Here is a 22,007-nt window from a genome sequence, read left to right as displayed (position 1 = left end):
TTCTATTTACTTGTTTTTGAGTTATTTGGTTGAATGCGACATGTTTGTCACCAAGACTCTCCTAGTGGTGAGAGTGAGAAGTTGTATTGATGATAATAGCTCCTTTGTAGCCTGGATGTTGGTCCTAAACCCTTGATTGTTATGGTTCTTGTGTAATCAAAATTTCGTTTCTTCTTTTGTAGGAAATATTCCAATACTCGGTTTTTACATTTTCTTAATTTAGCTCTTTTGGCACTTTAAAATATATTTCCGCACCCATTTACGTGCAGCTTTTTTCTGTGACGACTGTTTTGAAAAGCTAATAACAACTCCCACACTGGAGCTTCGGCCGGCCCGAACCTAAATGGGCTGGAGTGACGGTATTAGCACGTAACATGGTTTTGCAAGAACTATTCCCGCCACACAAATAGAAAAGAAAGAGAAGCACGTTTGTCTTGGTAGTCGGTACTAGTCAATTGCCTCCCTCCCAGCTCCCACCACTAGTTTCTCTCAACCCACCGAATACCACACTACCATTAGAGAATCAGCTCAGCTCCCTAGGATTCCTCAGAGATAGCCATGGCCCTAATCTCCGCGCAAATCCTAACCCTTAAATCCCCTTCAACCCCCTCTCTTCCTTCTCATTCATCTCTCATCGCCCCTTCCCAATCTCCCTCTTTCTCACCTCTTAACACTCCACACTCTCCCTCGCTCTTCTGCTCCCCAAAATCAACAACACAGTATAGCTCCAGACGACTTGTCGTTTCCCGAGCCTCCACCAACACGTCTGCTTTGGATTTCAGCCCCAGCATCTGTGAGGTCCTCGGTGACGTTAGCATTTTCACCGCTGCTGGTGATTCCGTCCAGTTCAAAGACCTCTGGGATCTGAACGAGGTAGCTTTTCTACTTTTGCCCTCTCTCACTGAGTAAACTTTTATCAATTTCCATTTTTTGGCAATGATTTTTTTTCTTGCTTGTGATTTTAATTCCTTTCGGAGTGACCCTTTTGCGAATTTTATTTATTTGGATTGGAAAGATGCACTGTTGTATTGCGCCTGTGAGATTTCTGTGGTTGGATTTTGCTTTTAATTTTCATACAAAAAGGATGCATTTAGAAGTTAAAATGGAACAAAGCAAACCTCAGGTAGTGTAATGACACTTCTCAAACCACTAGGTAGCAATGCAATTGTAGAGGTACATGTACATATGTGTAATAATTATTATGGAGTCGTATATTTGCTTGATCTGATGTGGTGTATTAGTTTCTAAGTTGCTTCTTATACAATTTGTTCCAGGGGGTGGCTGTTGTTGCACTATTGAGGCACTTTGGATGCCCTTGCTGGTAACTAGCCTCCAAACCAGTTTCTAGAATGGGTTTTATCTGAATTGCTGGATGTTCTTATGATGTGTTACTTCTTCTGCTTCTTCTTTTCAGTTGGGAACTTGCTTCGGCTCTAAAAGAATCTAAAGCTAGATTTGATTCAGCTGGTGTGAAACTAATTGCAGTTGGTGTTGGTAGTCCTGATAAAGCTCGTATACTTGCAGAACGGGTATCTTATTTTTCCCATTTTTGCCACCACAATGTTTCTCAAGCTGCAGTACATAGAGTTGTATTCCATGCTTTCATCTTTTAGGGTCATATTTATACTTTGAATGCTTGTATAGCAAGTATCAAAATCAGATATCGCATGACAAGAAAATGGGGATGTGTTAAATGGAATACGGTTTTATAGGATATGTCTCAGGAACATGCTAGTGGGCATACGTCCAGTAGACATGTTGGATTAAGGAATGAGATAATAATATTTTTAGCTAACAGTTCCAATCCTTTTGGCTGATACATGAACATCTCAAAATAAGTGGTGAACATATGTGTTATGTTAAGTATGTTAGTTCTCTCACCATCAAATCGAAAGCCATTTGACAGTAACAACTCATGCAGGGTCTCGTTTATGGGCCACAAATAAAGCCAAACGTTTTGACACATATTTTCAACCATCATATTTTTATCTAAAGGTTGGAAGTGTGCCTGACAAAAAATTCCTTTATATAATATTTTTTTGGGAACAATGTTTGCACTGTAAAAGATTCTTGTGTTGTCTCTTTATACTTCTAACTGTTTCAAACTCTCTTCCTCTCCCTCCCACTATATTCTCCAAATCAAATGTTGACCATTCAACCTCCTCTTGGAGAGGAGAGAAACTCTCATGCAATGGGGATAGCACACCACTTTTTGCTATCCCCGGCCAATACCCAATGACATGTAGGATAACTTTTCCACGTGTCATTGTATTATTGGTTGGGGATAGCAAAACAGTGATATCCCCGTTATAGGTAAGTTTTTTTGCCTAGAGAGGGAGAGTGAATGTTGAGAGAGATGACAGGAAACAATATTCGTGCAATGTGCAGTTAATGTTCCCAATAAAATGATAATTGTCTTTTATTTTTCTTTCTTTTTTGGTGTTGGATGCATTCTCAACTCTTGGATGAGTAAATTTCATATTTTAAAGGTTGAAGATGTGTGTCAAAATATGTAGTTTCATTTGTGTCCGTTGAACCAAACCCTTCTAGTTATGTCAATTAATACTGGTTCAGAAAATTGAATCTTTGTAAATGCAGCTATGCCGTTATCTAATAAACAGTCAATTGGGAGTGTATGAGCCTTCAATGACTCTTAAGCTGTATTAAGCCTTGGAGAGTTGAGACTTGTATGACACAATCTAATATGCCAGTAAAATTGTAATGAGCCATACATTGGTTTCTTGACTCTCTTGGTCTAAAGCATGCAATCACATATGGCCAGCTACTATCATGTCATGTGACTTGTTTATTTAAGACACAGATCAGTTGATGATATATTAACATGATTGAATGATTTGATCACTTGATTTTCTTTATATGTTTGAAGGTTCCAAATGTATGGAACCATTGGACAAAAAGAAATAAACATCATTTGGTGAAGTCTCTCTTTCAATCATACAATCTTACAACGTCCTACTTTTAAATAAGCATGCCATGTGACATGATAGTGGTTGATCATACTTGTTTGTATGCTTTCGAATTGGAGAAAGCTATTTCCAGCTACTTGGACCAAATTGTGTCATTACTAGATTGCTTGTGTCCTTGGCTATTTAAGTAACAAGTACTAGAATCCCCATGTTGAGAATACTGGAGTTTGGCATAAGTAATAGGTCATGTATTGCTGTAATGAAGTTCCTATGACATTATTTGCTGAGAAAATTGGCTGCTCAAGTTATAGCTGAATGTGTGATCATCTTCTTTTTTTCAATTGAGTTAAAGACATGATGACATTTGAATAAGCTTATACAACATAAAGTCCTGTAATTCTCCTTAAATGTTCAGATCTGTCATTGCAATTTCTTTATTATATATTTGTATCTGGAGCTGATGCTTTTCCCTGTGCTGTCCTATGTTCAGTTACCATTTCCAATGGATAGCCTTTATGCTGATCCTGATCGCAAGGTAATAAATTTTTATATATATATATTTTTTTGGCCTGATCACAAGGTAATAAATGCTCTACATTAGATGTCTTTAATTGGCGAATCTCTTATTCTGGTGATTATAACTCTGACTTCCTCTTCTGTAATAGGCATACGATGTGTTGGGCTTATACTTTGGACTTGGTCGAACTTTCTTCAATCCAGCTAGTGTATGTTCCCTTCCCTTTTTCTGCTTATTATCTTTCAAGGAGAATATTTTTTATGATTTGCATGTATTTTTGGAAAACTATGATACGACAGGCAAAGGTGTTTTCAAGATTTGAGGCTCTGCAGAAAGCTGTAAAAAACTATACCATTGAAGCCACTCCAGATGACAGAAGTAGTGTGTTACAACAGGTTTGAACATTGATCTTTCTCTCCAGTATCGTAGGAGTTGTATTAAAGTATACAACTTGGTCGTGCATTTAGTCCCCACTTATTTTTCTGAATCTTTTACTCTTCCTGTTTTTATTATAAACCAGGGAGGGATGCTTGTCTTTAAAGGTAAGCAATTGTTGTATGCTCGGAAAGATGAAGGGACGGGTGATCATGCCCCATTAGATGATGTCTTGGATGTTTGCTGCAAAGTTCCTGTCTCCTAAAGCTTTGTCACGCTTAGGTTTTTCAGTTACGGAGCATGTATTCAAATTTTACCCAGTTGAGTGTGCATACGAAATGCTCTCGTTTCATATTTCATATGTCATTGTATAAACAGATTAGCATACACCAGAAAGAAAAGAAAAAAAAAATCAATGTATTGTTGTATATAATGGTAACATGATGTTTTGTGAACCTTTTCCTCGTTCCAGTTTACTCTTTACCTACATATGCTCATCATACTTCTAAACACGATGATTGATTGAACAAATTTGAAGAAATTTATAGAAAGAACACAGATTTAACTTTGACAGGAAAATTTCTTTGGTATTAGGTGAATTGTTTTTAAATTATTGATGAAAGAAGGCAAAGATGGCTTTATGGATGAAACTAGAGGGAAAATAACTCGGTGGCTGATGGATTGCTTACTGGTGAGGAGGCTGTTGCTGATGGTTTAATTTTTGAGGTGGGCTTGATTCACAGTCAGGCCCAGATTTGTTTGTATTCAGTTTGTCTTGGAAAATGAGTGTGTAAATCACGAGAATTACGGCTCCCTTGGACAAATTCGTTTTTTCGAGTAGTTCAACACCATATTGGTTTAGGTTTAGGGAGTCAAAACCATATGCGTCGTATGTATGTCGAAACATCCTCAAGGTAGGAATTCCCTTTAATAACAAGGAACCGAAAAAAAATAAATAATTAACAGTTTGTTGAAACCGGAAAAAAAATTAATTAAAAAAAAAAAATCTGATGTACAGAGTAAAGTGGGTCCAAAGGGAGTTTCACTAAAACACCCAAAATAGGGTCTGAAATTATAAAAAAACCCAAGCACTATTTAAACATATAAACACACCCAAAACCCATCATTACACACTCAAAACCCATTTATAAACACACCCAAAAAGTTGACTTTGGGGTTGATTTTGAGTGTGTTTCTATGTTTAAATAGTGTTTGGGTTTTTTTATAAATACATGTCTAGAATTGGGTTTATTTATAAATTTGTAGTCCTAAAATTACCTAAACTGCAAGAATCCTAATGTTACTGAATCTCCCTTTTCTATTGGGAAACATCCTCAAAGTAGGAATTCCTCCTACCTATTAGTTTGATTACACTATAAATTCTACTTTCCTCCACAGAGAAGTGAGCACTCTAAATACAACTATCACTTCAGTCTTATTATTTTGCCGAGTTATTTTTGTTTGAGCGAACATAACTCTATCAAGTCCTACTTCACTTTGTTTTTTCTTTTTCTTTTGAGAACTTTGTGAGGGTTGTAGGTTTTGATCACCATGGACTTACCTGAGCCGGGAAAGTTGTTCGTGGCTAGACTACCAAAGACGATGAATGAAACCAGCATAAAAGAACACTTCAACAAATATGGTGAAGTAAAGGACTGTGTGATTGTTGTGGACAAAGTTACTCGGAGGCCAAAAGGGTTTGCCTTTGTTACCTTCATTGACCCATTCGTGGCTAAGAAAGCATTGGAAGTAGAGCACTACATCTTCGGTAGAAAGGTTGGTTCCAAATTCCTTCCTCTTCTTTCTCTATTTTTTCGGGTATTTAATTTGTATATGATAGGTGTTCTTTTGAATTTTTTTTTGAGTCTTTAACAACACTAGAAAAATTTACACTAAACTTATTACAAAATTTTCATTAATTTTGACTCGTCATAGAGTTGCTAATTAAAATTAAAATAACATTAAAAAAGAAAACGAAAAACAAAACAAAAAGAACAATTTCAATTCCCGATCCTCACCCCAGCCCTCAACTCCTCCTCCGTTGAACCCAGCCCCCTCTCTCTCTTTGTCTGTCTCTGTCTCTCTTTAGATGAAAATCCACCCCTATCTGCCCCAAATTTGGAACCCAACTTCAAAAGTCATTCAGATTAATTAACAACCCCATGGCCTAGCCATTCAGATTAATCCCAACCCGAAAAGACAACTGCATCATCAACGCCGCGTTCGCAGGCGTCGCCACGCCACCGGCGGCGAAATGCACCACCGGAAGCCTCCCAAGCTGCTTCGTCTGCTTCATAAGATCGTACGGCGCCGCGATTCTCTTCCCAAACGTGAACACCTCGTTGTTTTGCAAAACGTTAATGTACCCCATCACGTGCCTAGAGTGGCTGGGTGGTGGTTTGGGTGACTGGAGTGGCTGGGTTGGTTGGATCCGTGTGGGAGGGGGCAGTCGTGCTTGGGGGCCTGAAAGGAAGGAGAGTATGGGGAGAGATTGTTTTGCTTTTAATTTATTATTATTTTAAAATTATTTTACTTAGTTTTAATTTGGGTATGGGATTCTAAATTGTGATTATGCAGTTAGATGTGAAACCTGCTTTACCAAAGAGAGAGAAAGTCCAGAACCAAGAGGACGAGCAAGCTAAAGCATACTTCAAGACCAAGAAGATTTTTGTGGGAGGATTACCACAGAATCTGACACAAGAAGAATTCAAGAGCTACTTTGAGAAGTTTGGTACAATCATAAATGGGGTCATAATATATGTCAAGGAAAGCGGCAAGTCCAGGGGCTTCGGCTTTGTCACTTTTGATTCAGAGGAGGCTGTGGATGAAGTCACCAAGGAAACCTATCATGAACTGAATGATAAATTTGTGGAGGTGAAGAGGGCTTGGCCTAAGCACAAGAATGACAACATGATCCACACGTTTGACTGCACTGAAGTAGGGTTTAATTTTGGAGGGTCACAGTGTGATTATTATAGCAATTTTATGCTTTATGGCGCTCATTGCTTTAGTTGCTTACTTCCTTATGGATTTGGGCACCACGAAGGGTGTTTGTATTATGGTCAAAGCACAGCTGGTTATATCACATGGCAGCCAAAGAAAGTTCCTACGAACTTTGGAATGGAGAAGACAATGCAGACTCATGCATGCCCGTATGAGAATTCAGTCTAATTTTAGTACGTCACATGGATTCCTTGTTGTATTTTCAAATAAATTCACATTGATTGGTGACATCGAAATATTATGGTACTCTGATTATGTTTTTTATATATATATATGATGTTGTGTTTTTTATTCAAAAAGTTCTGGTTTAGCTGAGATGGAAGGTCTGGTAGCATGCTCCTTGGAGCTGCAACAAGGCTGCTCATGAGGTAGCCTCCTCCTGATAAGTTTCTCTGCTTGGAGGGCGGCACGACTGGGACTAATGGGTCCATCTCCATTAGTATCATTTGGGGCCAAAAACGGTGTGGCGTAAGACATAAATTGGTTGCTCCAATTGAAATGGCCCAAATTCCTTTCCTTTTACTTTTTCTCATCGCGGATTGAACGGCCCACCTAGGTTATAACTTTAGTTGTTGGGTTGTCCTCGCGGGGGTTGCTAATGGGTCTTGCAAAGTATTAAACGGATCAGAGACCTCCAACCCAAATAAATGTGTCATAGATCTCCAACTTAAACACAATTGACGGGAAAAACTTTTTTTTCTTTTTTTTGGTCGGGAAATTGAACTTAGAACCTCATGTTTAACTCATTTGATCACCTCAAGCCATGTCAACAAACCAAAAGGCCAACGTCAAAAAATAAGGTGATGCCTAGCAAACATGTACACCAATTGAAATTGTTCTTTATACTTTTGAAATATATATTTCTTTTCATTTTGGTATTATATTTCCTTGTAAAAAGACATCTTTTCTTGTATATATACGTGAAAAACGAGACTTAGTTGAAACCGGGTGTATACCCATTTGCATCTATTTTTCTCCTCACGTGGTAGTTGCAATAGGGCTGTTGCATCAATCTCCCTCGTCTTCAATAGTTGCCCTTCTTTCTCAATACATTTACATTCGATCTAAGTCAAATACCTCTTTTTGCATCCCAACAAAATTGCCGATACACCATAACACCAACACCCTCCTCTAGTGTCCTTCATTCATTCCTCGTCTTGCCATGAACAAAAAGCAAATGTGGGAACTAAGATTAACCCACATTCTTCAAAGGGCCTTGTTTGTAGCAGACATGAAAGGAACCTCTAGTCTCTAGTGCCCAAAGTGATCTAGTTTTGGATTTTTCTTTAGAGAAAAACCCCACCAACCATCCCAATAAATTTAAATTCATACATTTCCAACAGAGCTTTCTCTGTTTGTACCCTTTTTCAGACAATATAGGGGTCCCAGGAATGTGAGAATTCTGGTGATTCAATTGTAAATGGCTTTTAAATAAGTTAATGGAAAGATGGGTTTGCCCCATTGCTCACTTTCCTTCTAAAATCTAGGGTTTTTACTCTCTTATTGGTAAATGAAAAAAAATCTAATTGGGTCAGCGGGTCACCTCCTAAAGTCTTAATCAGGGCTATAAGATCGATAGATATAGTCTTGTAGAGTAGTCTCAGCCTTTTTCCCTCCCACATCTAGCAGAAGAATAAATCTATAGGCAGATAAAATTGGAAAACATATTTTATGACAATATGAAAGAAATTCATAGCAGCAGCAGCTATAGATGTTGCAGTTATAGAAGTAGCTGTAGAGAGAGAATCTTAATTTTGGAATGCGACATGACAAAGTTTTCTCTCAGAGAGAGAGAGAGAGAGCCAATTGAAAGAGAGTAAATGGTGTTTGGAGTTTGCAGAGAAATGGCATTGGTTAATGGAAGAGGGGACACTTTTAATGGTGAGAAGGGCATTGTCTTGCTCTCAAAAAGGAAAAGGCGCAGAGGCCTTTTAGTCCCCATGCATTGGTACAGTGCAGCGCCAACAGAGCTCTCTAGTCGCTCTCACTTCGGTTGCTATCCATATTATACTTTTTTTATTTTTAACCTTGCCTCTTGGCAATTTCTGCAATCTTGTTTAGATTTTGTTTGTGTTTCACATTTCCAAGTGAAATACCACAACCACCCTTTCCTCAGTTAAGTGCATATCACTTCCATTGCTCTTACCAACAAGGAACAAAAAAAAGTTTACGATTGTTGGTTCAGATTAAAGAAGTTTTGTGCATTCCAAAAGAGAAACAAAAAAATTGATGAATATGGCTATAAAATTGGAGAGGAAGATACTTAGAGAGTCTAACTTTTTCTTTCAATTTTGTTTTCCGACCAATGTGGCACCTGATATGCACACTACAGTATTATAATAATGTTGAATCCAATGAAATAATGTCATGCTGGTTGAGTAAAAAAAGAATTGGGAGTATAGCATTATCCAATTGGAGCTATGTGTGCAACCATATGCAAATTCCATTTCAAATAAACCCCAGCATAGCCGGCCGATCTTGATTGAAATAGGATATGCCCTGAAGCATATTCTTATAGCGTAGATTATCTAATAAACCAATGAACAAGAAACACCTTGGCGGAACCAACATAGTGCATGCATATATATGCCTCTATATACTCATTGCCTTATGACAAGGAAATATTAAGAAACAACATGAGTACTGGTGACTCTAAGGTTGTTCTAGTTACAGGTTGTGCCAAAGGTGGCATTGGTTATGAGTACTGCAAGGCCTTTGCGGAACAAAACTGCCGCGTCTTTGCCACAGACATCTCCCAACGCATGCACGACATAGACTTAAATTCCTCGGACAACATCGAGGCACTAGAGCTCGATGTGTCCTCCGACGAAAGTGTAGCGCTTGCTGTAAAGACGGTCATGTCCAAGTATGGTCGTATTGATGTTCTTGTTAACAATGCTGGGATAGGAAGCACCGGCCCTCTAGCCGAGCTTCCACTAGAGACCATTAGAAGGGCTTGGGAAATTAACACACTAGGGCAACTAAGGGTGGTACAACAAGTGGTGCCTTACATGGCATCGCGGCGCAGTGGAAGTATTGTAAATATCGGAAGCGTTGTGGGCAAAGTGCCAACCCCATGGGCAGGGTCTTATTGTGCAAGCAAGGCTGCGGTGCATGCCATGTCAAACACATTGAGGGTTGAGTTGAAGCCTTTTGGTATTGATGTTGTGCTGGTTGTGCCTGGGGCCGTTAGATCAAATTTTGGGAGTGCTACTGTGGAGAGATTGGGTGGTCATGATTGGAAGCTCTATAAGGACTTCAAGGATGCCATTGCAGAGAGAGCAAGGGCTTCTCAAGGAAGTAAAGCAACGGATGCTCGTGTGTTTGCTAGGCATGTGGCAAATAAGGTCTTGGGGCCTAAGCCACCAAAGCTTATTAGTTTTGGTCACATGACTGGCCTGTTTGCTGTGCTTTCTTGCTCTCCTCTTTGGGTGAGAGATTTGTTCTTTTCTACTCGTTTCAAACTAAATAAGAAGCTATGATGTTTATTTATTTTCTTTATTGTTTTTGGGTATAAATTTGGTCACATGAGATATGTAACAATGGCTTTTAAGGCTTAATGTGGCCCAAATCAGTTGGCTCAACATCAAATTTAGTAATATTTTTATTGCGGCATAGAAAGATTCACCAGCTGAACCCAATGAAACAAGCTAGCCCCTAACCCAACTTTTAGGAGTCGATCCTCAATGATTGATTGGTTAATGAATTGAGTCTAGTCGACTTATTAAGTTAAAGTCGAAGAACCAAAAAAAAATTCATATATACAAATGATATTGGGAGTTGGAAATTCAAACACAAGACCTCATGTGCAAATGTACTCTTAATCATTTGAAATCCATAACTCCTTCATCCTAATAACAAATTTTGTTTATGTATTTCGTAAGAGTTTCACTTTCATTGATGTAGCTTTAATTTGGGCAATGATACCCATAGAGTAGAGTTGCCTGATGTTGCAATTCAAGGGCATATTTAGGTTTAAGAGTGCCTTAAGACATAGCTAAAGCTAACCAGCATTTGCTAATTAAGGGTTAGCAACAGGCCCTACAAAAGCGTGCAGTGCATAGATAAAAAGAGGCACTACCAAACCCTTTCCCAATAAAAGAAAGAAAAAAAGAAGCAAATTAAAACACAAAGCTCTTTTGTTTGGCCATGCACCATTTGCAGCAATTGGCCTCTAGTGTCATGGTGTGTTGGGATAATGGATTTGCTCATCATTACTACAATCAAAAAGAGGGGCTCCTCTCTCTCTCTCTCTCTCTCTCTGCTCCATTCACCTTCTGTCCTTTGGTCATATTTCACCTCCAAACTCCCCTCTCTTTTTGAAAACCAAATCATGCCTTCTTGAAAATCTGTCTCCATGAACTCGGCCATGCAAATTTCCATGCAAAATCAAATGATAAAAAGAGCAACCCCTATTTGATTGATTGGCCATTTTTTCTCTTTCGTGGCCTACTTGTTCAAGTTTGGTTTTGGAAAAATGAAAATATAAGGTTGATGTTTACCGTTCCAACAGTTTTCTCTTAAAAAAATTAAACAGAAATAAGACATCACAAATATATTAATAAACCAAGGGAAGCAATCCCACAGCTCCTCCTTGGACTATAAAAAGTTATAAAATAACCGAAGTTGGCGTAGCATTTGTACTCTGAGTTTTATAAGCCTATAATGATTAGTGGGATATAAAATGCATTTCCCACAAAAAGAATGTTCCCAAAGGGACCTTGGTTCATCATTCTAGGAATATCAACTTTGAGCAAAGCTCTCCTTGGAACTGTACGTTCTTTTACAAGTACATGTATCGATCCGTTAATATGAGTTTAATCCGATTCATGAAATTAATTATTCAACAAAATTAAAGTTAATAAGTTATTAGCTCTCCTCAGTGTGGCATTAGGATGAGATGACCGCTAATTAGCTCCCACTAGAGGTTAATTAATTACAGTGACCCACCCCTCTCGCTTTTGATCTAGATGTGTTGACCACAACAAGTGAACAAGGCTCTAGATAAAGCAAGTATAAAATATTTTGCACTGTGTCTTGCTCATCAATAATTCTAGATTTTGTTCTTTTGTCTCCGGGGTTTGATGGCAAGTCATACAGTAGTTACAGTACATCTAGTCATTTCCATGTCAAAACAGCACTTTAGCACCTTGTATATGCTCACAACCAAAGTCTCAAATATCAAGGGTCTCGAAAAATTGACGATAACTGAATGAATATGTGCTAAAATACCGTTGCTCTAAAAAAAGGATAATTTCGGCGATATTTCGGTGAAATTATAGATATTTTGGTCCATTCTCACAATGGATCAACATTGTTTCATACATATGGCCCCTCTTCTTGTGGAAAAATAAACTCAATTACACCCATTTACACTAGGTCCATGTGACACTCACTTAATATACCAAGTGTGAGACATTTGTCTCATACACCAAACTAGGCGAGTTGGTTCTAATAATCATTTTAAAGTTGTACATGCCTTATTTGTGAGATTTATATGATTAATTGTTAACGATTATTCATGTTTATATGTCTTTGTTAAGATTCTTAAATTTGTATAGATTATAAGTAAGAATTTTTCATATGGATGATTGGATTACACAAGGCATATTTCCCATAAAAACAATAGAATGGTTACTTGAGTCGTATGTCTTAATCTCATTTCAAATGGTAGGTTTAAAAGTCTAGAAAGACAAAAAAAAAAAAAAGGGTTGAAATGATCAGAATCCAATGTTATTTACTCTCTCTTGTTTTTCTTTTTATATAAGGGAATTGGCTAGGGTAAGAATTCAGTTGGACCATCCAGTTCCAAAACACACAAAAAAGCAGCCCAAATCCAATCATCTCCATGAAATGTCTAGTAAAAACATTAAAAGAATCCAAATAAATGGACAAAGATAAAGATAAAATCACAGTACGTGAAGGCCAGGACAGGCCAGGCCAAGCCAGTCAAAGCAATGCCTGTCCTCCACGCTAAGCAGTTTCTGAAGACGGCGTCGTTAGGGGCTACTTGTCTTGTCTTCACACACATAGTCGAAATGGTCGATAGTAGCAGTAGCAAGCAGCTATAGCAAAGTAGGTCCAGTTTACAGAAGAAGCTGTGCCTGCTGTTTTGAAGTGACTGGAGGGACAGTTTGTCTTGTGCCCGTGAAATCTGATCAAAGCCTGAGAAACCCATTAAAGCTAAAGCAAAACCAGTTCATTAATATGGTGCACCCACTAAACCGACTATAATTAGTCAATACATTTTTGAGAGAGAGAAAGAGAGCGACTTTGGGTGTGACATTTGGACTGCTGGGTTTCAATGGCAACTGTTGAATTTAGCAGTGTTTTACCCACATGAGATTATGAGGTCTCGTTCGTACACTTTTTTTTTAAAATTTTGGGTCTTTGTTTAAATCTTTTTTTGGAGAATGATCTTTAATGTGAGTTTTAAGGGATCTTCTTAAATAAAAAAGCAAATTTTAAAAGAAAGGCAAGGAGAGAGAAAGAGGGCAGAGTGAGACTAAAGAAAAGCAAAAGAAAAGGTCTTTCTCACATACAGAGATGCCTATGGAATGAGGGAAGGATACCCAACATTGCTCGCTGGAATTCATTCTTTTTGTTTAGTTTAAAGGACCTTGTTTTGTTTTCTTTTTACATATTACATATCTTTTCAGTTTCCACAGAGAGAGAGAGAGAGAGAGAGAGAGAGAGGGTTAGCAGTATCGATAGATTCAGTTGCAGGAGTTGGGATTTATTTTAGATGAGTGTTAGATTTGGTCCAATCAGCTCTGCAGCTACCCAACAAAAGACCCAGTTTTGAAAAAACAGAGGCAAGGCCAGGCCAGGCCAAGCAAAGCAGAGAGAAAAAAAAAATTGTTAGTATGATTAGTTTATATTCTACCCAATGATTGAGTTGCCTTGCCACAAGAGAAACTTACCAACAATCTCTGATCAGAATAGGGAGGAAGAAGAGAAAAGCTCAAACCTTGAGAGTGAGAGAGACCATGAAATCCATGAGTAATGATGGTAGCAACAACAACGACAACAACAACAGTAATAATAACAATAATAACTGGTTGGATTTTTCTCTCTCTCCTAATATGAAAATGGAAGCCCCATCTGAGCCTCATCATCATCATCACCATCACCAAATTTCAGAGTCTTCTTCTTCTTCAGTTGCTGCTATTGCCTCCTCTGTTCCAACTAGTTTCTTCCACTCCCCACCTCACTTCAACTATGGAATATACTATGGAGTTGAAGGAGATACCAGTGCTGGCTTGTACTCTCCTTTGTCCATGATGCCACTCAAGTCTGATGGCTCTCTCTGTATAATGGAAGCTCTCAACAGGTCACAGCAGCCTCAAGGTTAATTTCTTCTCTAAGCTCTTATTATTTCTTGTGGTTTGGTAAAAAATTTTGTACTTAAAAACTTGTGGTGGACTCTTCTGTCTTTTGACTTATCTTTATTTATCTGAAGGAATGGTAACAACAACTACTACTTCAACTCCAAAACTAGAGGACTTCTTTGGTGGTGCAACCATGGGGACCCATTATGAAAACAATGACAGAGAAGCTATGGCTCTCAGCTTAGACAGCATGTTTTACCAACAAAACAACCATCATGAGCCCAACAACCAAAACTTGATCAACCATCTTCAGCAGCAGCAGCAACAGCAACAGCAACAGCAGCAGAACCCCAGGCACCAAGAACAATCAGTGCATCAGGTTCAGGTTCAGGCCCAACAACAACAATATTCATACTACTCTGGCCTCAGAGGCCACGAGATGATGTTGGAGGAGGGGCACAAGGAAACCCATCTTGCAGCAGATAATTACAATCTCCAGCAGCCAAGAATGGGGCTTGATCAGAGCATTTCTGAGATGAAGTGCTGGATTTCAAGAAATTATGCAGCTAACCATGCAATGGAGCATAATATGATTGGCTGCATGGGTGATAATGGGGCTGAATCTGGGTCTATTGGGGCAATGCCATATGGGGATTTACAGTCTTTGAGCTTGTCCATGAGCCCTGGCTCCCAATCAAGCTGTGTTACTGGTTCACAGCAAATCTCACCTACTGTGGCTGATAGTGTGACCATGGATACCAAGAAAAGAGGGCCTGAAAAGGTGGATCAAAAGCAAATTGTTCATAGGAAGTCCTTGGATACATTTGGCCAGAGAACCTCTCAGTACAGAGGAGTCACAAGGTCATTTCTTTCCTCTCTCTTTTTTCTGTATTATTTTGGTTTCTTCATTTTTTATAAACAATTTGTAAGTAAAATTTTCTTAAATTGCTAACTGGGTTTTTTCTGTTTATTCTTTTATATTGAATTTGCTTATATTCTCCTTTTTCCTTCTTTCAACTTCTGTTTTTACTTTTATTTTTTCTTCTTCAACTTTCTGACTTCTTGATGCACTTCTGTTGATCAGGCATAGATGGACTGGTCGATATGAAGCTCATCTATGGGACAACAGTTGCAAGAAAGAAGGTCAGAGCAGGAAGGGAAGGCAAGGTTGGTGAAGAAAACACATGCAAATTTAATAAGCACAATGATGTTTTCATTTAAATGGATGTGCCCTTTCTGAAGTCACATTCTGCTCTTGTTCTGACCATTTTCCGTACAATGCTGATTGTCTTTTTCTGTTTGGTTTTCCTTGCTTGGCTGGGAATCACAATCAAACCATGAATCTCAGTTTATTTGGGTAAGCATTTTGATTTATAATCTGGCTAAAGCATTTTAAACTGTCCACCAATGTTCTTTATCTAATCATACCAAGATTTTTTATTTTAGGAGGGTATGATATGGAGGAAAAAGCTGCAAGAGCTTATGATCTAGCAGCACTCAAGTATTGGGGACCATCCACTCATATTAATTTCCCAGTAATCATTTTGTCCTCTTTGCATTTCTTTTTTCAATCTACACCCATATTCATTTTGGTTACTAAAAATGAAACCATGATGCTGATTTAACAGTTGGAAAACTATCAAAAAGAACTGGAGGACATGAAGAACATGACCAGACAAGAATATGTTGCCCACTTAAGAAGGTAGATCTTTGCAATTGTTCATGCTCCTAATGAAGAATATTTTTTGTTTAACTCATAAAATAAATTTGTTCTTTGCCAGGAAAAGCAGTGGATTCTCAAGAGGGGCTTCAATGTACAGAGGAGTGACAAGGTCTTATTAGCTGCTCATATAATATTTTAGATAAAATGTGTCTCAGAAAAAAATAAAAAATAAAAAATCTCTGAAATCTGTGTTTATGTTTTTCTCTGTATAGCAGACATCATCAACATGGAAGATGGCAAGCACGGATTGGAAGGGTTGCTGGAAATAAAGATCTTTATCTTGGGACATTCAGTGAGTGATTTCCAAGCTTGACTTTACAAGGCAAATATCCATATTTAAAGATATGTTTCAACCATTGTCATTATTATTAGATTGTAGGCAAGAGATTCAAGGGTATGATTTATGACTTTAAAAAGCCAATCTTTGAAGCACTCTCAGCTCTTTGAACTGTTGTCTTTTCAGCCACTTATAGAGATATACCACTGTCTGATTCTGGTTCTGATTGTCAGCTTGACTTGCCCACTATGCTTTTTCTAAGGCTGTTCCTTCAGAGACCCATGCTTGCCCCAGCTTTAAATTTGATGCTCACGCTTTTCTGAGTGTCCTTCCAATACTAATTTTTGTTATCTTTTATCTGTAAACCTAGGCACCCAAGAGGAAGCTGCTGAGGCTTATGACATAGCAGCCATAAAATTCCGAGGACTAAATGCTGTTACCAACTTTGACATAACAAGATATGATGTGGATCGAATTATGGCAAGCAATACCCTTCTTGCTGGAGAACTAGCTAAGCGAAACAAGGAGACCATACCAGTTAATGAGGCTGCTACTAATCAAAACCATGTTGCCCAAACCAGCAATGGCGAAGCCATTGTCTCACTGAAGAACATTAATGAAGGTGAAGATTGGAAAATGGCACTTTACCAGTCATCCCAGCAGCTTGATCAGAAGCAACCAAGCACTGAACCTCACAATGCGATTCAAGCCGAGGCGGAGGACTCTGCCAAAATGGGGGCTGCTCACGTGTCCAATGCCTCTTCCTTGGTGACAAGCTTAAGCAGCTCAAGAGAGGGCAGCCCTGATAAGTCTTGCCTGCCAAGTTTCTTTGGAATGCCTCCAGCTGCTTCCAAGTTCTTCACAAGTTCAAGTGACACAGTGAGTTCTTGGATCCCAACAGTCCAATCCAGGCCAGGACTCATGCCTCACATGCCAATTTTTGCTGCCTGGACAGATGCATAGCCCTAGGCCTTTGTGTTTTTGCTCATCTGTGGAAAGTTTTTGCTTCAATTACATGCAAACAATAGTTCATGTAGTTTTATCTTACTGGAGGGGAAATTGTGGTTAATGATGGCCTTGGTGGGGCCCTTTTGTGAACAAAGTAAAAGAAAACTTCACTCATGTTTTAAGCCTATCCTATCAAAATGTTGAAACAAATTGAGGGGCTTTATGAAATGATATGCTAATGGTTTTCATAATTTCCAAACAGCTTTATTGCTCCAGTTAGTACAGGACCAGCTCAGTTTTGTGTCCCAATGATGCAAAGACATACAAATATCATTTAGTCTTTTGCTTTTGGGCTTTGACCAGGATCTGATCTGTTATCTCATCACCTTTTTTTTTTTTTTTTTCTCTTCAGTTTCTGTATGTGCATTACACTAACATCATTACTAATCTCCTTTTTACCTAAGCTGCCTTTCTCTAAAGGTAACACAGATATTCCTTCCCCATAATTCAAAGAAAAAAGGAGTTTGAGATGTGGAAATATGGATTCCCAGATCAAAACTTTTTTATTTTGTTAATGATTATAGTGGCCCATCAGTACTGGGAATTTGTCTCCTTATTTTGAATTGAAAGCTACCTCCTTGTTGGAAAACCTTAAAGTTGTTTCTTTCTAAGCCCACTTACACTTGCTGTGTAAAACTAATGATGTCTACATGAAAGCAATCTCATGTCCTATTGTGGGCTACTTCGATCAATCAATATCGAATTAAGCTTTGAATTAGTGCTCATCTTCACACGTGCAGCAATAGGAAAAACATAATACTAATTATGAGCCTTATTCTTTTGGGTTGTTGCATGCTTAAAATTAAATTAAATTATCTTATTGCTTGGAGAGAAGATTAAATAACTAGCAGCTTGTGCTCTATTTTTGGGATTTTTCTACAATGCAAATGTGAACATATTTTTAGCCGTTAGATCGACCGATTCACTCTTCTCTACTAATATATGGATCAATATTACTGAATCGTGTTTGCATTAAATGGGAACTCACACAGTATAGGAACTTCTATTTTTGATATTAGACTTAGGAAACATACCTGAAACTAAAAGATAGGCCTGGCCAATTTTAGTGCTATGTATTTCAAACTAATTGAAACATAAGTAATGAAAACATTATAAGAAGATCACTGCTACAAAATTATTGCTTATATTGAGTACCCTCATTGATAGGCAAAGGTTCTGGCCTTCAAACATAGGCAGCCGTCCCATGTGGTCTTCCTTCCATAATACAGGACTCTGTACAGTGGAGTGGAATTAGACCTGGGAATTAGACCTGATAGCAGTGCAATAATTGATCTTAGCAATTTGCAAATAAAAATCTAAACTTGTAGCTCGAGTGGTACAAAGTATTTACGAAACCTACGAAAAAAAAAAAAGGTAACTAAGTAAATGTTTCATCTCACCTTTTTATTCTAAAATTATTTACTATGCAAATCTCTTTGGTGTTCACCAGCTCAGCTGATAATTGACCACAAAAAATTCTTTAATGTTCCAGTTAATCAGAGTAGCAAACATGGCGGGAAAATGAGATTTGGCAAAGTGCCTCCACCAAATTATTGCACTGAATAAATTCAATCCATTACCGCCATTTCCTTAGTTAGGGATGGTCAGCACCTGAATGACATAATAGATTGTAATTATGATTACTATTATTGTTCTTGTTAGTAATCATTAAAATCTGCATTATGCTGATATGAGATTAAACGCTTTTGCTTGAAAGGGAAATTGTAGTTAGAGCTGATAATTAATTATCTGCTGTTTAAGCACTACTTGCTTTTTTATATTCATTCATGGCCACAGCAATTGGTTGGTGCATGTGAATTTCAAGTCGGTGAGTTGCTCTACAGGTCGGATCTAAACTTTAAAAGGTAAGATCTTAATTCCTAACAAAAGAAATGCTAGCCGAAATTGCTCAAAAGATAGTTTTTACACGAACTTGTTAGCAACTCATAGGAGACCATATATACGGGTACGCTTATTTGAGATTGAAAATACTTTTTTATTTTATACAAACGATATTTTATTATGATCTAATCTAAATTACAGGAAAGGAGATTCGGACTTGGATGCAAAATGGGGAGCGCATCCACATTACCCAACTATGTATGCGAGATTGAAAATGCTTTGTCCTGAAGAAAAGCTAAATGCCCTGGAAATTAATGATGATCTTGGATTAGATCTATGGCTTTTGATTAAGGGGGAGCACCTTGTCCAAATCTAAGGGTAAAAGGGCAGGCAGTGCTCAAATAAAGTAGCCCCAAATTGATATCAATATATAAGACAAAGAAACAAGGTAGGAGGAGGCATGCATGAGAAGAAAATAAGCAGATAGTTAAGTCCAAAAGAAAACAAAGAGAAAAGAACATAAAGAAAGTATCGCATGCATGGTGTGAGAGGTCAAAAGGAATATTACAACTGGACGTGGAAAAGTTGGCAAATTAAAGTAGACAGAAATTTACGACCAAATAAAAAAAGTGAAGTGAAATTTATTGTCCTTATTTACAAAAAGGTGTACGGTTTCTATAGAGGAGGCTCTTGGAATATTGTGGTGTTTTACGATGAAATCAGTCCAAATGAAAATTACTAGGCAAAAAGAATTATTCTTTTTTGCTCTTCAAAATGTATAGAAAACTGAAATTTTTTTCTTCTTGCATTGAAAAATTCAAAAAAGACTGCATACCCTCATAATTTAGAAATGCAACCACTCGAACTCGAACCCCCCTCGAGTGATACTCGAACCTTTCGAGTAGTCCCGAAACCATAGCTGAAAATATTAGGATCTTGGAAAATAGGATAATATAGTCTTTAAATTATCTAATGATTTTAATTTGAGTCATTCACTATAAAACACAATTTGGGGTTATGTGTGATGTTAAAGGGAATTTTAAAAAAGAAAAAGAAATGCAAATCGATTATCCACTGTGTCACTATGCTATTGATGTGATCGTTGAATCACCGAGTATGAAGTTTGGAAGTTTGGATGTTTGTTTGAAAACTTGGAAGAGAAATTCGGTGCATGTCGATGAAAAGGGAAAAGAGTTTTGGTCTTGACACAGTCGGTGGAAAGATTTCTTGGACGGCTGTGAGACTTTACAATTTTAAAGCTGATTATAGACTCAATTTGAAAGTCTTATTTATCCTATTATTTAAGATAATTTAAATAATAATAAAATGCTTTTGATAAATCTATTTACATTTACATTAATAAATAGAAGAACCACAATCTTTTTTTTAATAATAAAAAAATCTATTTTTTTTCCCACTACTTTTTTTATTCGTCATAATTAAAAGAATGGATATTCTCACACACACATCCGATATCATAATGAATCAAACTACATACCACTAGTCTGCATCCCAACATCCCTATAGAAAGCTAAGACCCCATTGGCGTTGGCGTTTTTCTCCACTGCTTGATCTTCTTCTTATTATGTTCTTGATCCAATTTGGACATATTTCCCTTGGGTTTTGTTAGGTTATTTGCTAGGCCTAATAGACCATCATGTAGATTAGTTTATTTTAGGCCTTTTCCTTCCACGTGTACCAGGCCCAACTTCTCTTCAGTGCACGTACTCTTTTCATGTGCACAGCTGGTTATAATCAGTGTTAGGCCTAGGTTATGTGCTCGCCCAAATAGGTTATTTTATTTTAGGTCTTTTCCTTCCGCCTGTTCCAGGCCCAACTTCTGCTTTTTTGCTAGCATAAAATTTTCCAATTTCTGCTTTTTTGAATTGAAAAAAAAGGCAACTAATTTTTATTTTTCTTTCAAAGTAAACAAGCTTTTGGTTGGTTAGTTGGTTGCTTACCTTGCCAAAGATTTTTGGCATTCTCTCATTCTTTCTTTATTCACAAAAGTAGTTGTTTGTGTCTGAGCTTCATCTGGAAATCAACATCTAGACAGACCCAAGATAAAGGGCTTGTCGGAGCATAATCCCACCAAGGTCCAATTCATTTATACACGATCAGATTTTCAATCTTAGTTCGTCCCACCATGCTATATGGCATGTACAAAAAGGTACCTAATTGTTGGCCGTAGGGCCATCGAGAGATTATGGCTTTCAAATCAAATTGTAGATTTTGGAATCGGCCTGTTTAGTCGGTTCGGCTGGATTGATGCTTACCCTGGTTTCTTACTTTCTAGAACATGCCACCAAAGCCCTCGTGTGGAATGGAAGTGACATGAGTTTGGATTGGACACCAAGATGCCCCAGAAAGCAACTCAGATTCATAAGTTGAGGAAGAAAAATAGCAAGATAAGAACAAAGAAAGGGCCTGGAAGGTTTTGGTCCAAGGCTCATGAGCCACACAAAGTTCATTGGGCCCCTCAACTCCATTGCTGGTAAACCGTTCACTTTTTCTTTGGGTAGACTTGGTCTACATGGCCCCTCTAATGGTTCAATCACACCCCAGCAGCATGTTGGTTTGTAGGCACCCATCTTGCCGCTTCTGTTACTTCATTCAAACAACAGCACCCAAGGAACTTAAGAGATAGGATCTTTCGCTGGGTTGAAGCCCAACTGCACAAACAGCTAACCCTAATATAGTAAGATCACCCAAAATTGCTAATTTCCTTTTGTTTAGCCTCCTTCGGTGGAAACATTTCATTTGTATCCGATACATGTAAGTTGCGAGTGATTGGGTGTAGTTAAAATTTTTGTTAATGAAGGTGTTGATTTGGATGATGATACACAAGATTTAGATGATATCCACATTTTTTACGATATTTCATCTAACTCAACAAGTGGTCAAAAGAAAACTAGTCGTGCACCAACAATTTCTTTTGGATATTCCTCATAAAACTTATAAATAAATAAAAGTGTAAGGATCTTGCGCAGATTCAATTGCTAAT

The 22,007-nt window shown here is 37.8% G+C and overlaps 4 protein-coding genes across 6 annotated transcripts; all 4 read left to right on the top strand.

The window, feature by feature from the left end:
* The first annotated feature begins 427 nt into the window (after nt 1-427).
* On the top strand, nt 428-4,680 carry LOC103336212 (Thioredoxin superfamily protein). Of its 2 annotated transcripts, XR_016124211.1 has the most exons (8): nt 428-873; nt 1,275-1,321; nt 1,415-1,529; nt 3,418-3,462; nt 3,593-3,652; nt 3,744-3,839; nt 3,965-4,139; nt 4,414-4,680. XR_016124211.1 is itself a non-coding variant. In XM_008239244.2 (7 exons), the coding sequence occupies exons 1-7, from the start codon at nt 559-561 to the stop codon at nt 4,082-4,084; spliced, it is 798 nt and encodes a 265-aa protein (XP_008237466.2). In that variant the 5' UTR covers nt 428-558; the 3' UTR covers nt 4,085-4,331. The 2 variants fall into 2 exon arrangements, 1 of the variants encoding a protein (XP_008237466.2); XM_008239244.2 differs by lacking the exon at nt 4,414-4,680 and having other exon boundaries at nt 3,965-4,331.
* Nucleotides 4,681-4,801: 121 nt separating this feature from the next.
* LOC103336390 (heterogeneous nuclear ribonucleoprotein 1-like) lies at nt 4,802-7,139 on the top strand. The gene is made up of 2 exons (XM_008239431.2): nt 4,802-5,595; nt 6,397-7,139. Exons 1-2 carry the CDS (start codon nt 5,371-5,373, stop codon nt 6,988-6,990), a joined length of 819 nt encoding a protein of 272 aa, XP_008237653.1. The 5' UTR covers nt 4,802-5,370; the 3' UTR covers nt 6,991-7,139.
* Nucleotides 7,140-9,458: 2,319 nt separating this feature from the next.
* Nucleotides 9,459-10,304, top strand: LOC103328841 (short-chain dehydrogenase ptmH-like). Its single transcript, XM_008231244.2, has one exon. The coding sequence runs from the start codon at nt 9,459-9,461 to the stop codon at nt 10,302-10,304; it is 846 nt and encodes a 281-aa protein (XP_008229466.2).
* Nucleotides 10,305-13,540: 3,236 nt separating this feature from the next.
* On the top strand, nt 13,541-17,352 carry ANT (Integrase-type DNA-binding superfamily protein). Of its 2 annotated transcripts, none has more exons than XM_008239232.2 (9): nt 13,541-14,172; nt 14,285-15,014; nt 15,238-15,320; nt 15,502-15,510; nt 15,600-15,688; nt 15,782-15,855; nt 15,935-15,985; nt 16,092-16,168; nt 16,524-17,352. In XM_008239232.2, exons 1-9 carry the CDS (start codon nt 13,812-13,814, stop codon nt 17,114-17,116), a joined length of 2,067 nt encoding a protein of 688 aa, XP_008237454.2. In that variant the 5' UTR covers nt 13,541-13,811; the 3' UTR covers nt 17,117-17,352. The 2 variants fall into 2 exon arrangements, with proteins under 2 accessions (XP_008237454.2, XP_088902366.1); XM_089046240.1 differs by having other exon boundaries at nt 16,089-16,168.
* The last annotated feature ends 4,655 nt before the right edge of the window (nt 17,353-22,007 follow it).

Source organism: Prunus mume, linkage group LG1, assembly GCF_029339155.1.
Source record: "Prunus mume cultivar Tortuosa linkage group LG1, ASM2933915v1, whole genome shotgun sequence".
NCBI lineage: Eukaryota > Viridiplantae > Streptophyta > Magnoliopsida > Rosales > Rosaceae > Prunus > Prunus mume.
This window is presented reverse-complemented; position numbering and strand designations above follow the sequence as displayed.

Excerpts from the sequence above, each read along its gene's own strand:
- LOC103336212 (XM_008239244.2), top strand. The coding sequence starts at position 559 with ATGGCCCTAATCTCCGCGCAAATCCTAACCCTTAAATCCCCTTCAACC. Across the intron at positions 874-1,274 it reads ACCTCTGGGATCTGAACGAG|GGGGTGGCTGTTGTTGCACT; the intron begins GTAGCTTTTCTA and ends AATTTGTTCCAG. Across the intron at positions 3,463-3,592 it reads ATGCTGATCCTGATCGCAAG|GCATACGATGTGTTGGGCTT; the intron begins GTAATAAATTTT and ends CTTCTGTAATAG.
- LOC103336390 (XM_008239431.2), top strand. The coding sequence starts at position 5,371 with ATGGACTTACCTGAGCCGGGAAAGTTGTTCGTGGCTAGACTACCAAAG. Across the intron at positions 5,596-6,396 it reads ACTACATCTTCGGTAGAAAG|TTAGATGTGAAACCTGCTTT; the intron begins GTTGGTTCCAAA and ends GTGATTATGCAG.
- LOC103328841 (XM_008231244.2), top strand. The coding sequence starts at position 9,459 with ATGAGTACTGGTGACTCTAAGGTTGTTCTAGTTACAGGTTGTGCCAAA.
- ANT (XM_089046240.1), top strand. The coding sequence starts at position 13,812 with ATGAAATCCATGAGTAATGATGGTAGCAACAACAACGACAACAACAAC. Across the intron at positions 15,689-15,781 it reads CCACTCATATTAATTTCCCA|TTGGAAAACTATCAAAAAGA; the intron begins GTAATCATTTTG and ends CTGATTTAACAG. Across the intron at positions 15,986-16,088 it reads ATGTACAGAGGAGTGACAAG|CAGACATCATCAACATGGAA; the intron begins GTCTTATTAGCT and ends TTCTCTGTATAG.